Below are 22,273 nucleotides of genomic sequence, written 5' to 3'. Positions count from 1 at the left end.
CAGTGCCTAAACACGACCATAAAAAAGCTTAATAGTAGGAGAGGATATTGCATTGCCAGATCGGATGTTTTGGCAGAAAAAAAATTAACTATGTTCACAGTGAACATTTTACTGTTAAGATCAGTATTAACATTTTTGCTACTTTCCATATCTGTTGATTAACAATATCCCCTCATAATTTAATAGAAAACGTAATTTGGTCGATGTTGCGTTTCCTTCAACAGATATTTGAGGAGACAGAGGATTGACATGGAGATAACTCACTGTTCTTCACGTGATTTAAGTAAAAGGTGATACCACGTGGTCGTAGATGGTGCGGGGCAGGGACATCAAAACCCTGTGTCTGTTCCAAAATGGTCCTTGGGCATTAGATTTACATTATTTTATTTTGTGTTTAGCAAGCCCATCAATTAATAAAAACAGCTCAGTGACACACATAACCTCTCCTTGAACAAACACAGCTTTGCTCATTGTTTAACTGTGAACCTCTCTCTGAATGTGGGTAAACATTTGATGATACGATGGTCCATAGTCTATTTGTCTTTCCTCTTGTAACAGTGTTCAAGGTCGGCATATAAACACAAGGTCACCCTGCTTATAACAAACAAAGCGGCAGATATGCTAGCTTTTAGGCCAGGCACAAATGATTTCGCTATTACATCCCACTGCTGCTAACATGTTGTGATAAAATATGTGGTAATGAGTCATGTTACATGGTGATGTTATCCATCTGTGTTTTAACCCACTGAAAGAGAGGTTTGAGAAAAAAATCACGTCAAGTTTCCTTCATTATTCATTTGTAATTATATTTTTGTTGGGTTTTGTGTTGTGAGTGCTAGCCAGTATCATACATTCATTCTATACCCAAAGTAACTTTAGTACATATTTTCAAAATTTTATAACATTAAAATGTAGATATTATTATATAAAATGGACCTCATTGTTATGGACGAAACTCATAGGAGAGTTTTTTTGAGGTTAGGAAAATGTCTCTCTCGTCAAAGTCACGTACTTTGTCGCCACAACCATCCATCCCAATTTCCTTCCTTATTAGATATTATGTGCAATAACGTCATCACACTATTTCTGACTTTGCTAGGGAGGACTGTTATTATTATAAAGCGTTTTCTGATTTTTTTTTTTTTTTTTTCAGATAACTATGTTTTTCAGTTTTAGGAATTTGAGTATTCTGTGTAAAATATGTTTATACATTAACATTTCTCTAACTGAGATCCCAGTGGTGAGTAGATACAGGGAGTGATGAGCCACAGTGACATCGATCCGGGGCACGATGCCCCTCAAACTGCAGACTCGGGCCATTCTCCAGCCGAACATGGGAGTCTTGAGTTCAGCCAGACCACTTGGCAACCAGCTGCCAACAAGAACCATCTGTGTGTAGGTTGTCACATGTGTCTTCATCCTTTTATTCTGCAGCCTTTTGGACATGTGTCACATGAACACCAATTGTATTCCAGCTTTATTTATTTACTTAGCTGGATAGAATCTGTAGGGAAAACCTTATAGCGTCACTACACCTGCCTGTTGTGAGTTCTTGTTATTTTCAGCCTTTTTCAGTCTCTCTCTCTCTCTCTCTCTCTCTCTCTCTCTCTCTCTCGCTCCCTTTTGTTGCCCACCTGTCCATCATCAAGCCATTACCTCTTCACTACAAGTACACTGCTCCAACAGCCAGTCCCCGCTGGATTGTTATGCCATACACAGTTTGTCTGTGTGCCATTCCAAGCTCAATATAAAGTCTAGTTTTCCACCCTGTCTGTCTGCCTGTTAGTTTGTTTGCCTGCCTGGGTTACTTCCCATCAACATCACAAATCACATGAAATTTGATCTCTTCAATTAGAGATTCAGGGCACTTCCATATGCGGTCCAAATCAGATACAGGTCTTCAACAGTCATATCAGAATTCATGTGACTTTTATGTCACTCTGGATCTACGTTTGTTATGCAAGTCACTTAAGGACTTGTTCATACTGGAATCTGATATGGGCCACATTTTAAAAAATCTGAATCAGATTTGAGTGTTAGGGCTTGCAGTGTAAACCTAGTGTTACACCTGTTTTCTCAGTCTCCAGGATCACCTGTCTGCCAGCTCACCAGACCAGCTTGCCAACCAGCTCTCATTCCCAGGATTTCCCCCTGAAAGCATTTGCCCCTGGACACCATCCGACTCACCTCAGCCCAAACTCCTGCCAGCCTACCATCAGTTTTTCACTTACCGACCTGCCTGCATTTGGGTTCTGTCTCTGATTTGTGACATAGTTTGCCAAAGAGCATGGAGTCTGGAAAGAGTATGTATGGTTTGTACCATGTGGTTCTACCCACCGATGGCTGAGATCACCCCAGTTCTACTGTGGATATTTTTGCAGTGTAAAAGTAGTTGAGATTTGATAGTATTTGATAGTTTGTCTTAAACTGTTGCTGGTTAGATGGGTGCATCAGCTCTGCTCTAATCAAAGGACTCTTTTTCATCCCCACTACATGATCCAGAGGTCCAGCAGCTAAACAGGGTGGAAGCCAGGGAAGAGAGCCACTGGTTTACTGCCACCCGCTTATATATCTTGCATCCAGACCAGATGAGCTGCATCTCCTGACAATCCAACTCAGCCCACCAGGCTCCTAGAGGGAGAGGCCTGCTCAGAGGGTTACATACATTTATACAACAGACTTCAACTCCTTAATATAAAAGATATTGATTACAGCAGCTTCAAATGTCCTAAAAAAAACACAAAAAGGTGCACATAAAGTCAGATTTAGAGGTTTAAGATAACTCAGTACTACCTGTATCCTACCCATACAAACACAAATACAAAGAAACCCACTAAAACAAAATGAGGGAGTGAGGGGGAGACTGTGCAGAGGCGGCACACTGCAGTTGTAATGTCCTTGTTGTGGATAAATTGTGTGTTGAACATATGCCGCTGGGACGTGAGCTAATTAGCCAAGGTTGAGTGGGACCCTCGGGGGTTGGTTGGTGAAAGATTGGGGGGGGGTTAACATGTAAGGAGGAGGGAGGAAAGAGAGGCTGCCAAGGTCAAACCAATGAGTGTGCATGTGCTACCGAAATCATACAGCTCAATGGTCCCCCAGTGCCACTCTGATGGGTTCACTTCATTCAGTCTCCTCAATACTTCACTTTGACAATACACACCTTTATTCCAATTATCTCACTCTTACCCCTGTAAGTCACAAAGGATTCACTTGACAGTAGCGTTGTAAAAACACGTTTAGACATAACAGCAATCAAAATGCAGATTGCCTCACCTGGCTCCTATATGCATATCCTATTTACCTGCTTCCATCCCTCTTTTCCTCTCATCTCCGCTTGTCCTTGCTGATCTACCTATCTTATCCAAATATATGTCACACTATGAAATAATGTTCCTTTTTCACATGTATAGCCATTACTGAGAACACATGTACGACACGCATGCATCAGTGTGTGTGTGTGTGTGTGTGTGTGTGTGTGTGTGTGTGTGTGTGTGTGTGTCTGTACGTGTGTGTGTGTGTGTGTGCATGTGTGTCATGTGATGTGAGGCTACTGAGTGAAATATGAAATATTGTAGCTGTGTAGCAATAATTTATGTCCCTCCTATCTCATTCTTTATTGGTCTCACAGTGACTACAGTATGAATATTTTGCCTTATAGCATATCGAGGACAGGGTCATGTTTGCATAAGGAGGTAAATTATGACACTAATAACAATGTTGGCGTGCAAGGAAGAGATGTGGGAGGAGGTGAGGGGGTGAGTGGAAAACAGGGAAGGGCGCACATATGGGAAAGACCAAGGTGAGGGAAAAAAACATTGGTAGGTGAAACACATTTAAAAATAAAATAAAGGAGATAAAGACGATCAAGAATTCTCATTAAATTTGTCAGTGAGGTTCTTCATTTGAGAAATGTACAACGAGAGCAACAACAAGCACAATTTCAGACTTATGAAGTGATTTACCAGCAGGCTTTGAGTCATACTGTCTGACTTTTCTGTGCTTCTGTGATACTTGTGTGATTAAAGATCCACAAGGCCTTGAAAATGCAATGTTTTTTATCATTTAGTATGCCAGCCTGACAGTATCAAACTTTCTTCGTTTTTCAGAACTATGAAATTACTCATCATCTTCTGCCAACCTCAGAAATGTTTTCCAGACAATTATATTAATGCACCTTTATAGAGCACTTCTATTCCACTACATGTCAAATGTCAATCTGCATCTCTTTAGTTACCTTTTGTATAAAGTAATCAAAGATTAACTATTACTGAGACCTTTGGATTTTAAACACTTACATCTCTTTGCTATTTGGCTCTATGAGCTTCTTTTCATACAGTTTTTCAATGACCACATGGTGAACTTCACTTACACCTGAGTTACAAGTTAATTCAAACTTGCATTATAGTGCACAAACACAACATATTTTTTTATTGAAAAGTCTCAACATTTGCACCAAAGGAAAAATCCTGTACAATTTTCCCATTTTATTCAAGCACATTAACCTTGAGCTTTTCGTGGCAGTGTAGTGAACTAAAATAGTATTGAATTTTCCACAGTTTTTATATGAGCAAGTGAAAGTTTTTTAATAGTGTGTAAATACTCAAAACAAATGCTCAAAACTTCTGAACTAAAGATCTTAATTGGCCCACATAAAACATTACAGCTGCAAAGCAGCACAAAAAAATAAACGACTGTAACATTAAAAGTGCTGGTACACAATACACAGTAAAAGGTTCATGGGATTATAATAAGAATATGGATAGTGTAAGATAATGTATTATACATTATTATTATTTATTATTATGATAGCATGTAAAGAGGACTAAGACAGATAAAAACCAGAGACAATAACACGGGATAAAAAAACAAGTATGTCACAAACTTTAGAAAATGGGGTCAAAACGTTTGCGTGTGTGATAAACCCACAGATATAATATATTTGTCATGAGAACAAAGTATTAGTATACATTTGGAGAAATTTCCCACTCATGCTTTGCCCACTTTGCAGAAGCATATAGAGCCAGAAATGTCAGTGATCCACAAATCAACATAGTGTTAAAACCACCAGTACCAGTATAAACATATCTAGTAAAGAAGAACATGTGAGTGGATAAAAATCCACTCATTTCCAGCCAGTTGCCATCCACAGTCACATGGGTACTGTGTGCTGTGATATATAGTCATGCATTACCACATTATGTTCCCCAGCTCTTTGAGCGCCAGATCCTGCTGCCCCGCTGTCTCTCAAGGTCTCTCTCTGTCTGCTCTAGCTTAGCCAAGGTCACCCGCGCCGCTGCAGGCTCCCTGCAACCTTGAGCGGCTAACTGACCGGGAAATGTGTGTTCTCCCGTTCCACCACCTACATATCCTGGTGTCAATCAGCCAGATACAGAGCAGGATTGTCATTAAATGTTCCAGCATGCTGCCACTTGGACATTAGGTCACTCCAGTAGATGTAATCTAAAAAAAACTAAAAATCATTCGCTCAAGGCCACCCTAGAAATTAGGAGGAGTTCAGCTTCTGGACAAATGATAATTAAATTAAGTACTTTGACACCCCAGCTGTAGTCTAAAATGTTGCCACCATTGTGTGAGAGGGAGCATTATTTTCCTGCCTGACCTAAACTGATTCATGGGTTAAAATAATAAGAAATAATTTTTGAAAATTTGAAATCTGTGTGTGTGCTTGTTTGCATATGTGTGTGTGTATCCATGTCTAATCCGATAAAGAACTTCAAAGGATCTTGAATATCAATAAGCCTTGGAAAAATTGTGATAGAGGTTCTTAAATCACACAGTCACAAAGGAAGAAGAAATATAAGTAAACAGTATATGACTGTTCCAATTAACAAGGCCACATACTAAAAGCTTTTTAAATAAAAGCAAGCCACAGAGTGCTACAGAGCATTAAACCAACAATAGTGAGAGTGTATCTGGGACCTTGGCTTTGATATGAAATCTTGTGGCCTTGCCTTTACTGCACTCCATGGTAAAAGCTCTTTGTGACAAGGAAATTACTTTATGAACCTCTGAAAGACGCTCCAACACTTCAACCTCCCTGTTAGTTTCATCGCTAGACTATGAGAGAAGTGTGGAGGGTTTTTGAAATCACTGCAGCTTGCCATTCGTTTTAATCAGTTTCTTTCCCTGTTCTTATTTCATGGCTTCTCCTTAATTCTTTGGCCTTATTGTCACTTTTTCTTAGAGAGGAAAAACTACTACTAATTACAGAAAATTAAAAAAACTTTTATTAATATTAATACTGTAGTTGCACCCAAAAAACTAAAACACAGTGGGATCTTTGTCAATCGTAGGTTAGTAATTTGTGTAATTTGGTGAAGTGGAGGGTCTTGTGAGTAAATATTCACAACCTGTGTGTGTGAGAGACTGCAGTATGTAGCTTTACCTTCAGACAATTCTCAACCTCCGCTGGAACAAGAGGTCTGTTTTTCATTTTTTCAAGGTCTGTGGAAATCAGTTTGTTTGAATATGCTCACGCTGCTGGGCTTGGCATTGGGTGAATCATATTTATATGTGAGCGTGTTTTTGTTTAGGTCTGTAAGGATTGGGTTCCTTTAACATGTACCTGGAATGTTCAATCCGGATAGAAGCAGAAATACCAAACATGTGTCTCTGTGGCCTTGAGACTTCACAGGGCTCCGACTGCGGCGCTCAGCTCGGTAAACACAGTTTCCTCCTGTGGCTCTCTGTTTGGACAGGAAACAAGGAAGCTGATCAAACACTGGCCCAGAAGGCCACGGCTGCACTGAGCTGGAATGGAGTCGCGGGTCTTTCAAAACACTTTGAATAGGGGGAAACGTGAAAAATAACATGTCACTTTGAGTGTGCAAATCCATTGGTCTGCAGCCCTGCTGAGTTTCTCATTTGTTGTGCTGGAGCAAATAAAATAAATCACGTAGTGCAGATAACCTCTTATCTTAAACTTGTATTTTGCATACACGGTAGAGGAACCAGTATCACAAACACAGTGTAAAAACTTGGTGTTAGTGCTCGACTGCCTGTGAGCTGCAGATTTACAACCCAGTCCTTATGACTTATGCCTCCTTATTAGCAGCAGCAGCAGGGTGCAGATGATAGGAAGCATTAGGTGGATGGATAGATAGTTGGGTGAGGGAGGAGGGACTGACAGTGAAGAGGAGGAATAAAGGAAAATAGAGTAGAAGACGTGTATAAAAGTCATTGGGGTTATTAAGTTTGGTGATAATGCTTCCCCCTTGTGACTGTTTATTAAAACAGCAGATTTTGAAGCATGTAATTCATGATACCATCATCATTAACAGGGCAGCATGTGAATAAACTATTCAATCTATATGTATGAAATATATCTTTAGGCACAAAATGACATATTTATAAGCAACTGATTTAATTGTGGCATTCTATATTATCTGTTTAAAGGCACAATATGAAATTATTCCATTGGGCTTTGTACTGTACTTCTCCCCTGTAGGGCCAACAGACATGTCAATACTCTGAACATAAAAATACATGTTTTAAGAGATATTGTTTACAAAAAATGATTGGGGAAATTTGCTTCACTTACATAAGTTATTAATAAAAATATTACAAACTGCTGGACACAAGATGTGTCCTATTTCACTTGAAAGTTAATTCACAGTGTTTGTGAGCCACGATTGGCTTCAGTCAAAAAATCATGCTCGTACATACACATACACATTCAGGAGGGGGACTTTAATCCTAGAGTTTATTCCAATAAACAAACCTGGAGCAAAACTGATGATTTTCAAACTATTAAATTATTTTGAATAATTTTCCAAGATGACAAGGATGCACTTAACCACAGAGATACATTTACATCAGCTGAAGAAATGATGATCAGACATACAATGTGCTAATCGTTAAAGTAGGAATATGATGTTGATGATGACGTGTTGTTCTGTTGAAGGAAAAATAGGAAAGATAAGTTTAAATTTTCAGTTCCTGTTTTTATTGTCCTTTGCAAAACTGAAAACAGCACACCATATGCACATACACCAGTTGTATAACTGCCTGTCAAAATGAGGATACATAAATACAGAACACTTTCCTGGTAATTACTACAGAATTTGCTTTCAGCATCATCTACTTAACAGCTTGTAAAAATTAATGAAATGCAGTTGTCAGTTTCATCTTATTTATTGGTAATAAAAACTAAAATGAAAGGGAGAATTGGATGAATGAGTTCCTTGACACTGGGGTTACTCCTCTTTATTCTCTGTGAGCTGCTCCCTGGATGTCTCATTTGAAATCTGCAGAAAGGGAGTACTGATTTCACTTGACTGCTTGTCACCAGCCACCCGTAACAGGCAGCTGAGAACCATATCCTTGGCCAGGCCGGCCTCCAGGTTCCCTTCCCGACTCAGCTGCAAAGTGATCTGGTCTAGGCTGGTCAGGACCAGCTCTGAGCCCAGCAGAGGGCAAATGGGGCCTGTGTCAGAATCCGAACCTGAAGCCCCCTCCCTGGCCATGTTCTCCATCATGTATTGCTGGTACAAATCCATGAGTTTCTGCTCCAGATACTGATTTAGAAGAGAGTTGGAGAATGGACCTTCACGCCCCTGAAACAAAAAGCTCCTATCACGGGCACTGCCCAGCCTCCAGCGATTTGAACCTCCCCTCAGTGGATGCAGAAGTCCACCCTGAGATGTTTGTTCTGGGGGGGAATCCTCCACAGCTGGGAGGACATCGCAGGACTGGAGGAAGGGGCCGACAACCTGGGCGTCAGGACAGAGCCGGAGCTCGCCGTCGTTGGCTGAGAGAGGCAGCACCTGGTCGCCTCCAATATGGAGGTCACTGTAGTTTTGGCAGATGCTCTGACAGAAGGAGGGAACCAAGAAAGGGGAGTCACCACCTGAGTAAGCCTGAGCTGGGATCTCTATCTCCGGAGAGATCTGTCTGCCTGGCTGGGCACTGTGGAGATCCAAGGAGAGCAGCGGAGAATTGTACAGCTCCACTGAAGCACTCTTGTTGTCCGCACAACCTGTCTGCTCGGGGGAACTGTGATGAACGAGTGGAGCGTGTCTGGTGGAGCCTGGCATGAGGGTAGCAGCTGCTCTCGGCAGCCCATGAGAACTCTGGAGACCCTTTTGAGAAGGGAGGGGATCCAGCTCTCCCAATTCACCATAGATCATGCTAAACAATCTGCCTTCACAAAGCATGGCTGCAACAAATAGCACACACATATTGTTTATATTCTGTTCTAATGATTAAATACTTGAATATCTGTTTTTACATGTTCTGTGTGTGTAGCATGGAGGGGGCTATAACTGCACTGCATTGTGCAATCTTGCGTTATAATGACAAAATTTAAAAAACAACAACCTTGAACTGCATGTTAGTATTCAACATGTACAAAGATGCAACTATCAGCATAAATTTATAGCATGGACCAATGCCACATACCACAGAATTTAGAGCCTGTATACAAATACACAAACAATCACTTTAATTACTACATGAATGAGTCTTCCTTAAAAGTGGTTTCAACTCTAATCATCGTATTCATTCCTGAACAAACAGCAAATGTCCAAAAGAGGATATAGAAGGGCCACTTACTTTAACAATCATACAGATAAACCATAGAGCTTCCTACCTTGGACAGAAATCACAGTCTCTCAGCTTTTAAGTGTCCTTCCACAGTCTTTAGAGAAAAGTACTTCTTAAAAATATTGAAATTTCTATCGATACAGCCAGCAAAATGTGTATACTGTATTTAATTCAAGACTGTACATGCATGTATGAGGGCTGTTTTATACCCACCCCAAGAGGAAGTGGGAATGTCAGATATTGTCTTTCTTCCGATTTCTGCAAACTTAATGTTGCATCTGGATTAATGAATATATTCTTGCCAAATAATATATCTTATTTTTATATGATTTTTACAGACAGGCTGGGCATCTTCCCCTGCAGTTCTTACTAAGTTATACCTATTTTACAGCCTTGCATAAATAAGAATGTACCTACCTCTGCATGAGTTTGTCTTCCTGCCAAATGAAGTGAAACTGCACTTGTTATTCTTATGGATGCAAAATAGGCTGCAATAAGAAACCAGAGGAGTTTTGTTTCTTTGTAAAAACAAACAGGTGTGGGTGTGATGTGAAAAGCAGAAAAGAAAGTCATATTTAATATGATAAAAATATCAGGAAACAGAGAGCTCGACAGATTCCTGTTTTCGTTTTCTGATAGGTCACACCCCAAATACTGAGTTAGCTCTCTGAGGACAGCTTATAGCTTCACTCCTCCTGTTATCTGTGTCTGCACCAAAGCAGAAGTGTGACTTCACGCTCAGTTATGTAACTATAAGTCATCACTTCCTCCTTGAAACCCTGCCCTCTCTTCGGCATGTTAAAGTGAATGCTGAACTTTGCCTGAGACCTTGAAATTACACTTTATTTCACCAGTTGTGAAAGTGTTTTTCTCTTCTCCTCCTCTGGTAGAAACTTCTGCATGAATCTTATGTCTTTCACAGGCAAATCTAAATCAGTCATCTAATGAGAGTGATTGAAACTTTCAGGCTATATTTATGGCCGGGATTTTTCCGAGATGAAAGTACCCTGCCTGTTTCATATGACTCTTGTATTCAGACTTCCTCCGCATGTGACAGGGAAGCCCGACAATAGATGCGCATGAAACACGAGAGAAAATGATTTATTATTAATTAGGCGAGGAAACCTAGACATAAGCCAAACGTAATATCACTTCTCGAGTCTGCTGCAATATCCAGGTCATTCATACAGCTGAATTTGTTATTTTGCTTCTGTACACATTTTTTTTTTTAAAAAAACCCAAAATTAGACTTTCATACTTTTTTATTCCATCTCTTCTATCTTGTCTAACACATGGCTCATGTTATATATAGAACAGGTGGATTCACGGCCACAAGGAGTGAAACTACAGGCCCGGAGTTTGTTGGATTGCTGGCTGTTGTTATTTTGACCACTAAGTCTGGGATGAGTCAGGATATCTGACACAGGACTGCTGCTCGGTAGTAATGGTAGCACCAAGTGTAGAGTTACCGACCCGTTGCTACAGCAATGTTGCTCAGCAACATCCGATAACATTAAAGACATGTTGAGATCAGGTTAGACAAGAGGCTCAGACCTGCTTTTGTTTTTGTGTCCCAATAGGAGAGCAGTTTGGCGATTTCAGCACCCTGGACAGCGACTGGTCATAGTGAACAGCTCCAGGCAGGTTTATAAGAGCTCTTGTTTGTTTGTTTGTTTGTTTGTTTGTTTGTTTTGATAAGTATTGGCTGTCCTGAAGAGACGAATATGGATGTATGTTTCACACACACCAAGGAATCTAAGTGTGTAACAACCCTGAGAGACTGCGTTTAGAGGAATGTTCAGGAAGATTAATAATGTGTTCCGTCCCAACCATCACGGACACAGAGGGCGGGATAATGGAGGTGGTGGTGGGTTTCGGTCCGAGCAGGACTACCACAACGCCTGCACCGTCCGGCTGGTCCGCAGCACTTCCATGCTGGTGGTGGGAGAGAGGACTCAGGCAGCCGCTGGCTCCACTTTAAAACGGAGCAAAAGCACGGTGAGCATCGAGTCGACCTTGTACTATTATCAGAGACAAGAGGACAGGATATGGCTCTACTCTCAGAATCAGAACTGCCTGGAGTACCTGGAGGCACTTGTGGCTTTGAGGCGGCAATACACAAAGAGTGTGAGTGACTTGAAAAGCAACGACACCAAGGCCACAGTCTCCAATAAGAAGAAGCCTGCCCCCCGCCGCCTAAAAAGGAAGAACCGGTAAGTTTACATCATGTATCCCAGAGCGCGTGGCAGGAGATATCAAAGACAAATGTCCTCCCATATATTCTTTTTGTTTGAACCACAGATATCAAGGGCCAAACCCTCTGCCCCTCCAGTCCCCGATGAGGAGGACACTTTGCAGTTCTTTGATGCGGTCATCGCCAGCTGCGACAGCGAGCCTCTGTGCAAACCTTACACTGATGATGGACACGCAGATGTGGACTTCATAGGTGAGTTTAAAATCCTTCTCTAACTAGATTCGTTTTAATGTGAAACAAATAAATATCACCTGACCTGGAGTCAAATGCTAATACAGTCGTACCCAGAGACTGTCACATATATATATATATGTATTAAGTTGCAAACAGTTGTGTTTAGGTTAGAGTTGGTGGAAAGTAGATTTACTCAAGCACTGTTGATTGTGTATAAAATATAAGAGGATTATGTGAATATGTATTGCTTTACATACAACAACACAACAGTATTCAAAGTAGAATAGTTGCATGATTTCCATTGTGACATTAAAATGTTATTTACATGTTAATGTAATATGTTATATTTATATAATATATTTAAATCTAAACATAACAGGGGCTGTTCATATGCCATAATGAGTATTTTTTTCTCTTTGTACATTTTGCTGATCATTTTACCTAATTTTACTTCTGAATCAGAATATTTCCTTAAAGATCCCCTTTAGATAGATATTTTAAAAAAAGCATTAAAATCCTTTAAATTCCACTCCTTCTACCACATTTCATTCCACAATCTATCCATTTGTATCAAACTCTGCACATACATCATCCTGCACCACAAAGCTCCGACATTCAACAAAAAGAAAAACATATTTTCAGTGGAGGCAGACTTAATATATTTGCTCAAAAACTATACTTGATAATACTGTATAAATCTGAGGTATTGCATTGCACTTTACTACTTCCACTTCTAGTCCACTATATTTATCTGGAGTAGAAAATAAATATAATAAAGATACCAAATAAATTAGATCTACCTCGACAATACATACAATAATATAACACTTAGAAAAGGGACATTCTACATTGAGTACTCTATTTAGCAGATAATACTTAGGCTTTGTACTTTTACTTACGTAATATTTTAACTGCAAGGCTTTTACTTTTGACAGTATTTGCTTTTATTGTTACTTTTACTGATGGATCTTCTGAGATAGCTGAGGTCAGAGATGAACATTCACTCCTTAAAGCTTTAAACACGTCCATGGTACACCCACACAGAAGTTTTCACTGATCGCCCCTGATTAGAACTCCTGTCTGGACTGTCAGTGTGTACAAACTACACTTAATTGCCATCTCAATCACTTTCCTGTCAGTGTTGTTGCACCTGTTAGGGCGGGATGAATTACACCTGTATTGCACCTATAAATATAAATATAACAACATGAGCTTGACAACTTCAGTTTTGATATGATCAGACAGCAACCAGTTGGAATACATTTAAAAACAACTTTTTAGATGTTTTATTAGTTTCAAGCCCTTTAAAATGGGAATATTGTGCACTTTATTTCTTATATCAGTTGTAGTTCTAAATTGCAGTTTTTCATATGCAAATGTAATTTCAGGTTGTTTGTAGATTGTTATATCACTACTTTTATTAGTGAACACTGTGATAGTTTGCTGTGAAGTCTGTTCTTATTCCACAACTGGTTGGATGGGGTAGGTAGGTGAGGTTACGGATTTGGGAAGTCAAACATAGTGTGTCAGCATTGCTCCTGTTTCTTGGGGCCAGCTGATGATCTATACCAGCTATTTAGTCTCATTCAGCTGATGATCTATACCAGCTATTTAGTCTCATTCAAACGGTCACTGCCTAAAAATAATTCTGTTTCTTGCTCTGTGCTCCTCTCTCCCACAGTGGCCTCCAGCTCAGCCGAACACGACCTCCACTCTAACTGGGTCTTGCGGGTTCCTCGGGTCACAGGTGACTCCAAACAGAAAGCAGTTCATGACTGTGCCAAGGAAAGCGCCCCGAAGAAGAAAAACCAGAGCGGGTCCACGAGTAGCCGACTGCGGCTGCAGAGGAACCCGATCCATCTGCCCAAAGTGGTCGAGAGCGCATTCCAGACTCTGCGCTTCAAGCCCAAATTAAAAAAGCAGTGAAGCTTGATAGACATTTGAAACCAGCCGCACTGCCACACTGCTGACGTAGAGGTCAACTTAGTTTGTATGGACACCATGCGTGGCTAAAAATCCATCCAGCCAATTCATACTAGCATAAAACATTTAAAGGAATTTTAATAAAGTAAAGTTTGAAAACAACAAAACACCGATTACATAAAGTTAATTCCTCTTGGTCCCAATTTTTTCACACAAGATCTTTTGCCATATCAGGAAGTGCACAGATGTTACTAATAACATGAACAATTGCTCTGTTCTGATAAAGTGTCCCCATAAGTCATGACAGTGTGAGGATGAACCAGCATGCACAATACCAGGACCCTCAAACTGAAGCAGCTAAATGGAATCCAGCCCTCATTAATTAAATGTTTTTCCTACGGTGAAATGTCAGCATGTCTCTTTTTTAAAAAAAGGCCTGTCCAGTGTTGTTTGCTTCAGGGATTATTTTAATTCCCTGAAGCAAACGATACAGATTGATATAAAGCTCAGTCTCAATCAATATCCAGTTCATATAGGATGCCACTTTAAATGAGAACATATACTTGATGACTTCTAATGCAGTATTCCTAACTTCCTTCCGAAATTTCAAGATTACTCTAACCCATCAGTTAATAGCATTTCTTTGAAGTGTGCTTTTGAATTGAATTGAATTAAATAAGATAAACATTGAATATTGAATTATATGGAATTTAATTTAAAGTACAGTTTATGGTTCAGATCTGTAGAGACCGCATTCCTTCAAGGTATCAAAGCCAGCGGAAAAATGCAGCACTGTCCTTCCTGGCAATAAGAATGGCTGAAAGGTAAACATATCTCAGAGTACGGCATTAATACTTTCATTTCAGAGGGAGGTTCACGCTCAGTTCAAAGGCTGAGTTGAAGGAATAGTTCAAATAAAGTTAATTGAATATTAAATAAACTCTGAATAATCTGCATGCTTACATACCACTGGCTATATGTTAGCATGCTGATATTATGCAAAATACAAACAATAATGTGGTAATGTTAAAATTAATAATGCAAAATTACTTATTCTTTTTCCTACTCAGTCTCATCTCAACATTTCATTCAAACCATTTAAAATGAAAATCATGTCGAATCAGTTTTCTTTTCTTTATTACAAATGTGTCACATACAAAACCAGAAACTATACAACAATCATTTTTTCTCTGATTTGACCTTGGGGCTGAAGAAGGATGACATAGGCTTCATGCCGGACTTGTCCACCTTAGCCAGACTTTTCTGAGCAGCAGTCATCTTCTTGGGCGGCTGGAATAAGGGGAATTAAAAAAATCAACATAACTCAACAACTTTGCAAAGAGACAGCAGGTAATGCGTTACACATCATGAACTTCTATCTATCCGGCTGAGGAGAAACACATTTCCATGAGGTGGAAGCCCCTTTGACCCATTTGTATACTCTACAGACAAAGCTTAAAGAAAGCAAGAGCAACACTAAGAAATCAAGGTCTTCGGGACAAAATAGTAAAAAAAGACTGAAAAGGGATGAAAGCAAACAAAGGATCACTTTAGCCATTATCACATAATCAATGCTGATGATCAAAGCACATATTCCTCCAATAATTGTTTGGTCCACTCAGCCAGACTGCTCCGTACACACTCACTTTCCGCACAAAGTCTGCACTGTTGAATTTGGTGTAGTCCTCTCCGGCCTCCACCGGATTGTCTGAAAGTTTCCGCTTCTGCCAAACGAGGAAGTAAGAAATGCTTTTCATGACAAAGACCACAGAAACACACGCCACCGTGAGCTGGGATGACGTCACACTCTTATAACCCAAGTTAAAAACACACATATGAGGATCATATCTCTAAGGCATAATCAAAAATATGCAAACACAACCACGGTAGAGCAAGGTGGAGGACTACAGAAAACATGCAAGGCAGTTTCAGCAGCATGAAGAAAGACAAGAGAGTCTGATATACAGGCTTCAGTCATGTCTTAAGAGACACAAACGTACCTTGGTAGGAGGTTCTGTCTCCTTTGGGCTTGTGAGCTCTGGTAACCTGTGGAGTAGAATATGCTTGATCTGCATCCTTTACATACCTTTAGCTGTAATAATGATCCTAATTTGGAAGTGTTAGATGTCTGAACTTACTGCAAGTGTTTGAGGAGGGCTTTGCTCAGGTCCTCACTGATGTACTCTGATATCAGGCCATGGGCATAGCGCAGGTAGTCCTCTGTATCATAAAGAGAGAATGACAGTGCCAGTAATTAGCAATATAACTATACTTTATGTTTTATATAGTTTGAGGCTGGGGAAATGTTGTTTGAGGATCATAAGTCATAAATATAAACTATGCAATATTACTGCCATCTGTTGGTCAACATCCTATCTGCTGCAAAAAAAGGAACTGAGAAGAAAATAGAAATGAGACCTATATATGTCGTCCTTTCACAGGAAGGTGAGACTAGAATTCCCCACAATATTAAGACAGTACTTGTCTGGAACAGTGAAGTGGCCTGAAGCTGAGGTGACTTACCCTCATGGTAGTCTGACTCTGACTTCACTCTGATGTATGTTGTGGATTTGACTCTTTCCCCCACAGAGATATTTCTCTTCTTGAGCACAATGACGGTCCTCTCCACCTACATCAACAATCAAAAACTGTCTGTAATTCCACTGTGTAAAGCCAGCTTGGCATGTTTCACATGAACACATGTTTCCTAACATTTTTGTATTGCAGTGCAGTAAAAAGGATTTGTCTAGGATTTGTCTTAATTTTCATATAAGATAATGGTATGTCTACATTATTGGAGTACCTTTTTCTTCAACCAATCCATTGTCTTCTCTTGACTGTATCGGTGGAACTTCAGTTTTCCCACCTCTAGAAGTATGAAACACAGCATGTAAACATTGCAATCAACATAACTTTATAGTTGAGTGACATTAGCTTCAAAAGTAAACTTCACCTTTCTCCTCTGTAATGTGGTGCAGGGAGGTCAGGGAACGTGTGCAGCTCAGCAGCCTTGAACAAGCTGGGAATTCCTCATCCATAACAACTTGATCCACAGGCTGGAACTTCCCCTGAGCAACAGATGACAAAGATAAAACAGGAAAAAAACTTGAAGGAGTTGTACATGTGGAGCCATTTCTGCACAGCATCCCCAGCTACAGCATGTGTTGACAACCATTAGCAACCTGACACTTTGACTGCGAGAAGAAATCTCAACCTGGCAACCGCTGTATGAATACAGAGTAGGGATGTCCCAATCAAAGAGAAATCGTTTAAATCATCAGCTGTCGCACTCTCAAAAGTTCATGCAGTGTAGCCGTTGTCAGCTCTCTCCGCTGTCTGTCTCTCCTCCTCCTGAGTTCTGTGTGCACTTTTTTGCAATTGCAACAAATGCCCCGCCAACAAAGAGCCTATGTGAGTAATTTATTAATGTAATCGACGCAAAAGATGTACAGACTAAGCAGATGAAAATAAACATTCAACAGGTAACTCAAACAAAGGCTGCACCAAAGCAGAAAACACTGCAAGACACTTTTAAATGGAGAAAGAAATTCACTCAAGATGACAACAAGTCCAAAAAAGATTACACTGAGGGTTTGTTAGGCTGTTTTATAGTCCACTTTGTTATCCGTACTCAGTAGCGGCACACACTCAGTATTAAATGACTCGGATTGAGGGCAAACAAACTTGATTGGGACATCCCTAATACAAAGCTTTCGAAATGGTGCTCCCTATGATTGTTTGATAAGAAATAGTTCCAACACATTAACCAGGAAATGTTTTAACATTCATCTCTATTAGTGCTGTCAGTTAAACGCGTTATTAACGGCGTCAATTTTTTTTTCGTGAGATTAACGTTTGGCCTAGCACACTTTGTAGTTTTTTCACATGCTGTTGCAACAACTAGTAACGTTAGAAAAACTACAACACCACACCGTATCTAGCTAGACCGGAAACCAACGAAACAGGCACGCGGCACACACTTGTTTAAGAGTAGTAGACATTATGTTTTGAGTGGATGGCGAGCGCGAGACGCCAAAATGGATGCAAATAATATTCTGAATGGAAAGTTTACTTTTTAAAAGTTGCCAAATGGTTTCATTGACAAGACCAAAGTGATGTGTGTGTTTTGTCGTTGTGAACTGAGCTATCATCGCAGCACGTCCAGTCTGAATTACCACTTGATGGCCAAACACACAGCTGATGTGAATTCTCCGCCCCTCCTCAAAGCAAGGCAGGCCAGCTGACAGTCTTGCCTGGGCCCGGGACGAGATAATCTTAGATGGGCCCCCCCCACGCCCAGATCTCTCCTTTTCCTCTGCTCTTCCTCTCCTTCCAATAACAATGTTTGTGTACACGGTTTCTTTCATGTTCTGGAAATCTCTCATAAAGCTTTCTGTAAATTTCTGGAATTTAGTGCCCTAATTGACTTTTTCTCTACTTCAAAGGAGAACAGCAAGCATGGTAGGCAAAATAAGGCCTTTTTTGAGCTGCTATACTATCCAGTCCCTATCGATTTTTTCCCTTCCATTGTGGGATGTGGAATATGTCAGATAGTTTGGGAATTCCCTGCCCTCTGCATCTGCTGGCAATTCCCTCTCTGAGAAAGGCGCCATCACACGTACGAGGTTCACTCTATCAGTCGGTCATTCTAGTTGGCCATAATGCAGGATCGCTGAAATTAAGTGTGTGATCTCTGACCCATTCTGCTCAGACTCTCCGACGAGGCAGCGGGCCCCTCCCGCTCCACTGTGACTCTCTCTCTCTCTCTCTCTCTCTCACCGGTAGCCTGACTCTGTCCCTCCATTGCGGGGCAGCGGGCCCCTCCTGCATCACTCTCTCTGTCACCTGCCTGCAGCTGGATCTCTCTCCTCTCTGTCTCATCCTCTCTGACGGAGCTACCAAACTCAGCTGTTTCTGTCGGAGATAACGTGTTGTGTCAGGCACTTATACAAGCTGATGGACGTTAACATTAGAGCTGGTCTGTTAGGTTACGTTACAAGGCTGCTAAACGTTGGCTGCGCTGTTTCTTACTTTGCTCTACGTTAACTTTACTAGTTCCAGCTTCACTGTCACCACCTTTTTTTTTAAATATTTAAAATCTCTAAGGCCTCTTTATTTTCTTCTTCTCTTCTCTTTTCTTTCATTTTCTGAGCACCGGACTTGTGCTGACCGGACCTTTTTAGCGTACTGAACTTCAAATCAACACAACATCAAATTTCGATCAGTGGCCAAACCATTTTTGTGTTGGGGGTGGGGGGGTTCTTGACCACCATTTCAAGGACAATTAGGAAGAACACAAATAAAAAGATGTTATGTAACTCAAATATTGTACATTCTTTCCACAAATAGGCCTATTTAAAAAAAATATATATATATTAATCCATAATTTAATGAGGGCCCAGTTCTGATTAATCGCGATTAAATATTTTAATCGTTTGACAGCACTAATCTCTGTGTGTACTAAATTAATAAGATACAATTACTGTGAGACAGTTGGAAGAAGTAAAGTTTTTTTGTTTTATTACACCTAAGCTTACCACTTCCCCTTCTTCCCCTAATTGTGCTGATTTATATTTACTGATCTTGTTTAGCCCTGGATAACACTGTAACAATATATCGCACGGTTTGTGAAACTGTAGAGGGAATCAAACTCTTTGCTCTGGCAGAGCCGTTAAGGCGCAGAGCAAGACTGCATTACACCACAATGATCAGCATGAAAACATCACAGCAGAGAGTTCTGTTTCTTACCTCTCTGCCAGATTTAATCAAATAGGGCAAAATTAGATAGAGAGGATCCATTGGTGTTACAAAGAGAAGCCTCCCATCTGTTAAAAAAAGAGACAACTGTGAACAATTAATTAACACATGGCCAGGAGTTGAAATTACAGGATAAAAGTGCAGCATCTCTGAATATTTAAATGCACACAGTTAACATCATCATGTTTACAACAAACAACTTGAACCAGTTTGTCAAAGACCTGTTGGTTAGTTTTAATTTGTATCAGCAGGTCCTCTTTCGCAATATTATTTGTCTGTGTGTGGTGTATGTTTTCATGATATATGGACACTCCTCTAGACAGTCTAAATATGATTTTGTAAGTGTTGATTACAAAAACTCTTTTTACGTCTGACAAACACTGCTAATGGGGATTCAAGGTAATGTGAACCACCTTGGGAGTGTTTTGAAGTTTACACCAGCCATGTCTCCATCAAAATATACTGCACATTTTAACCGAATTTCAAGTAAATTGGCCAAAGAAAATGTGAATGAATGCTTGTTTCCATCTACTACTGTTTTGCGATTATTAAGAGTAGGATCTTGAGATAAGCAGTAGGTGGCGCCAGTTCTCCAGTCGGAAAACCAGAACAAGGTGATGTAAAAGATGATGTAATAAAGGAAAATTTAACTTTTCTAATGTGATTCTTCAAAACACACATAAATTATTATTTTAATGGGAACACAGCAACAACAATAAGGAGTGAGACCAACCTCTCTGTACAGTCTGGCCCACAAACCAGGAGTGGAAATCTTCATCAAACGCTTTGACCTCAAACAGCTGAACATCGCCACTACCGAGCATATACAGAGACGCAGCATCTGCAGGATACAAAAATGAGAACTGTGTTACTTTCACTAACACATCTGTAAATAATGCATGTCAGTTCACTGAATTAGACTGCTGCGAGAAGTCAAAGGCTGAAGTTTACTTGGCTTTATCTTTTATTATATTTTGACTTAATGTTAATGTGTTGTTACGACTGCAGCAATAATGATCAGAATTGATTTGCAGCATCCATGATCATTGATTTAAAGTGCCCTGTGGGATTTTCTCATAAACTATTTAAAGTCATGTTTAAACCCAGTGTTAAAAGATGTGTTGAACGCATTTCCTTCCTCATAAAATATTTGCTAAGTTGCACATTTTCAATCCAACATCCATATTTAACTGTCTCTTTCCTCTCTGTTTTTGTTGTCATACTGATGCATAACACGTGTGTATCCTCATGTGCATGCAAGAAAAACAAAACCATCATGGTCCATCATGCTACTGGACCAAAAACTCCACAGGGAACCTTCAATCATTTAAGTCCTTTTATAAACAATAATGCCAAACATTACATGATTACAGTGTCTCAAATGTGAATATTTGCTTTTTATAATCTCTGTGACAGCAAACTGGATCTAAACCATCATCAGGTTATGGACAAAAACAATGAGTTTGAAGACTTCACCTCGGGCTCTGGAAACCTCTGGTAGCTTAAAGACCTTAGGATAATTATATTGTTAGTTGCAGCCCTAGACAGATATATAACAATAAAAAAAACAGAGACCTGTAGAGGGATTCCTGAGTCTCACAAAAGCCGGGTCACTGTCGTGCTTCTGTGTGTCGATGACAGAGTCTGTGGACACCAAAACAAAAGGAAGGTCCATCATTAACAAAAGGCCTAACGTTAATCTCACTAAACACTGAATCAAGCACTAGTTAATGACTGACGTTCACTTTGTTGGAGTCCAACAACATTAACTAGCGTTAGTTAACTTTGGTTGTAACTTAGTAACGTGTAATAACATGTAGCTTAAGTTAGGGGCGTGCTACTACATTGACTAACAGTTCTGCCACTAGTTAAATGTTGTGCTGACAGAGGTATGAATGTCTAATAACTTTAGACTATAACTATAACCTGTGCAACTTACAGCACATAGCGAGGTTAGCTATCGTTAGCTCAAACTGCTTAAACATACCTGCGGCAATGACAACCCAGCTGTCAGTCTGCACATTAGGGGTTCGCTTCTTTTTAGCAGCCATGTTGTAAGTGGAGGAATTTCTGTTGACGTGGTTTGTTGTTCACATATAACTAAAGCTTCTTTGGGCCAAATACAGGGTCGGCCTACAGGTCGTAATGGTTACTTTTTGCCTGACAACATGAGCTCAGAAAAGGCGCCTCTCTCTGTGCACTTCCTGTTTGTGTCACAGAGGAGAAAACAAGATGTTTTTATTGTTGCGCTGTCAGCTCAATTCCATCATTTTTTAAACAAGCAATACTAAACACGTTTTTAAAAGCATACGTAAATATTCTTGCGTCGAAACAAGCTCAAAAAGAAGCAGAAAAAGACACCTCGGTAGACTTTTAACTCCCCCTGGATTTTAACGCAGTGGAACAGTCCGCGATGACGTCACGCCAACGTGAATTTTCCGATGAATGCCGCTAGAGGTCGCGCAAGAACTTTGATAAAAATAACATGGTAACATTTGGGTCTGTCCTGCACAGTTTACCTACCTACCAGCCACTTAGCTGATATTTGTGAAATATGGTTTGGTCTTCACCGAGAGCCAAAAGGTCTCCACTGTCAGG

The 22,273-nt window shown here is 40.1% G+C and overlaps 3 protein-coding genes across 5 annotated transcripts; 1 reads left to right on the top strand and 2 right to left on the bottom strand.

The window, feature by feature from the left end:
* Positions 1-7,698: 7,698 nt before the first annotated feature.
* Positions 7,699-10,255, bottom strand: LOC127365891 (TLR adapter interacting with SLC15A4 on the lysosome). Of its 2 annotated transcripts, none has more exons than XM_051404446.1 (2): positions 9,985-10,255; positions 7,699-9,181 (listed from the first exon to the last, which is right to left on the bottom strand). In XM_051404446.1, exon 2 carries the CDS (start codon positions 9,177-9,179, stop codon positions 8,220-8,222), a length of 960 nt encoding a protein of 319 aa, XP_051260406.1. In that variant the 5' UTR covers positions 9,180-9,181; positions 9,985-10,255; the 3' UTR covers positions 7,699-8,219. The 2 variants fall into 2 exon arrangements, with proteins under 2 accessions (XP_051260406.1, XP_051260405.1); XM_051404445.1 differs by lacking the exon at positions 9,985-10,255 and adding an exon at positions 9,614-9,947.
* Positions 10,256-10,529: 274 nt separating this feature from the next.
* LOC127365893 (uncharacterized protein C13orf42) lies at positions 10,530-14,417 on the top strand. The gene is given in 4 exon segments (XM_051404449.1): positions 10,530-11,749; positions 11,752-11,780; positions 11,869-12,013; positions 13,677-14,417. Coding segments are annotated over 4 exon segments (807 nt in total). The 5' UTR covers positions 10,530-11,361; the 3' UTR covers positions 13,922-14,417.
* Positions 14,418-15,038: 621 nt separating this feature from the next.
* On the bottom strand, positions 15,039-21,909 carry rnaseh2b (ribonuclease H2, subunit B). Of its 2 annotated transcripts, XM_051404447.1 has the most exons (11): positions 21,663-21,892; positions 21,251-21,319; positions 20,409-20,516; positions 19,667-19,743; positions 16,872-16,986; positions 16,722-16,786; positions 16,442-16,547; positions 16,057-16,138; positions 15,919-15,964; positions 15,565-15,642; positions 15,039-15,208 (listed from the first exon to the last, which is right to left on the bottom strand). In XM_051404447.1, the coding sequence occupies exons 1-11, from the start codon at positions 21,724-21,726 to the stop codon at positions 15,098-15,100; spliced, it is 921 nt and encodes a 306-aa protein (XP_051260407.1). In that variant the 5' UTR covers positions 21,727-21,892; the 3' UTR covers positions 15,039-15,097. The 2 variants fall into 2 exon arrangements, with proteins under 2 accessions (XP_051260407.1, XP_051260408.1); XM_051404448.1 differs by lacking the exon at positions 15,565-15,642 and having other exon boundaries at positions 21,663-21,909.
* Between the last annotated feature and the right edge of the window lie 364 nt (positions 21,910-22,273).

This window comes from Dicentrarchus labrax, unplaced genomic scaffold (genome assembly GCF_905237075.1).
Source record: "Dicentrarchus labrax unplaced genomic scaffold, dlabrax2021, whole genome shotgun sequence".
Lineage (NCBI taxonomy): Eukaryota > Metazoa > Chordata > Actinopteri > Moronidae > Dicentrarchus > Dicentrarchus labrax.
Note: the sequence above shows the minus strand (reverse complement) of the source record. Positions and strands in the feature narration are given on the sequence as shown.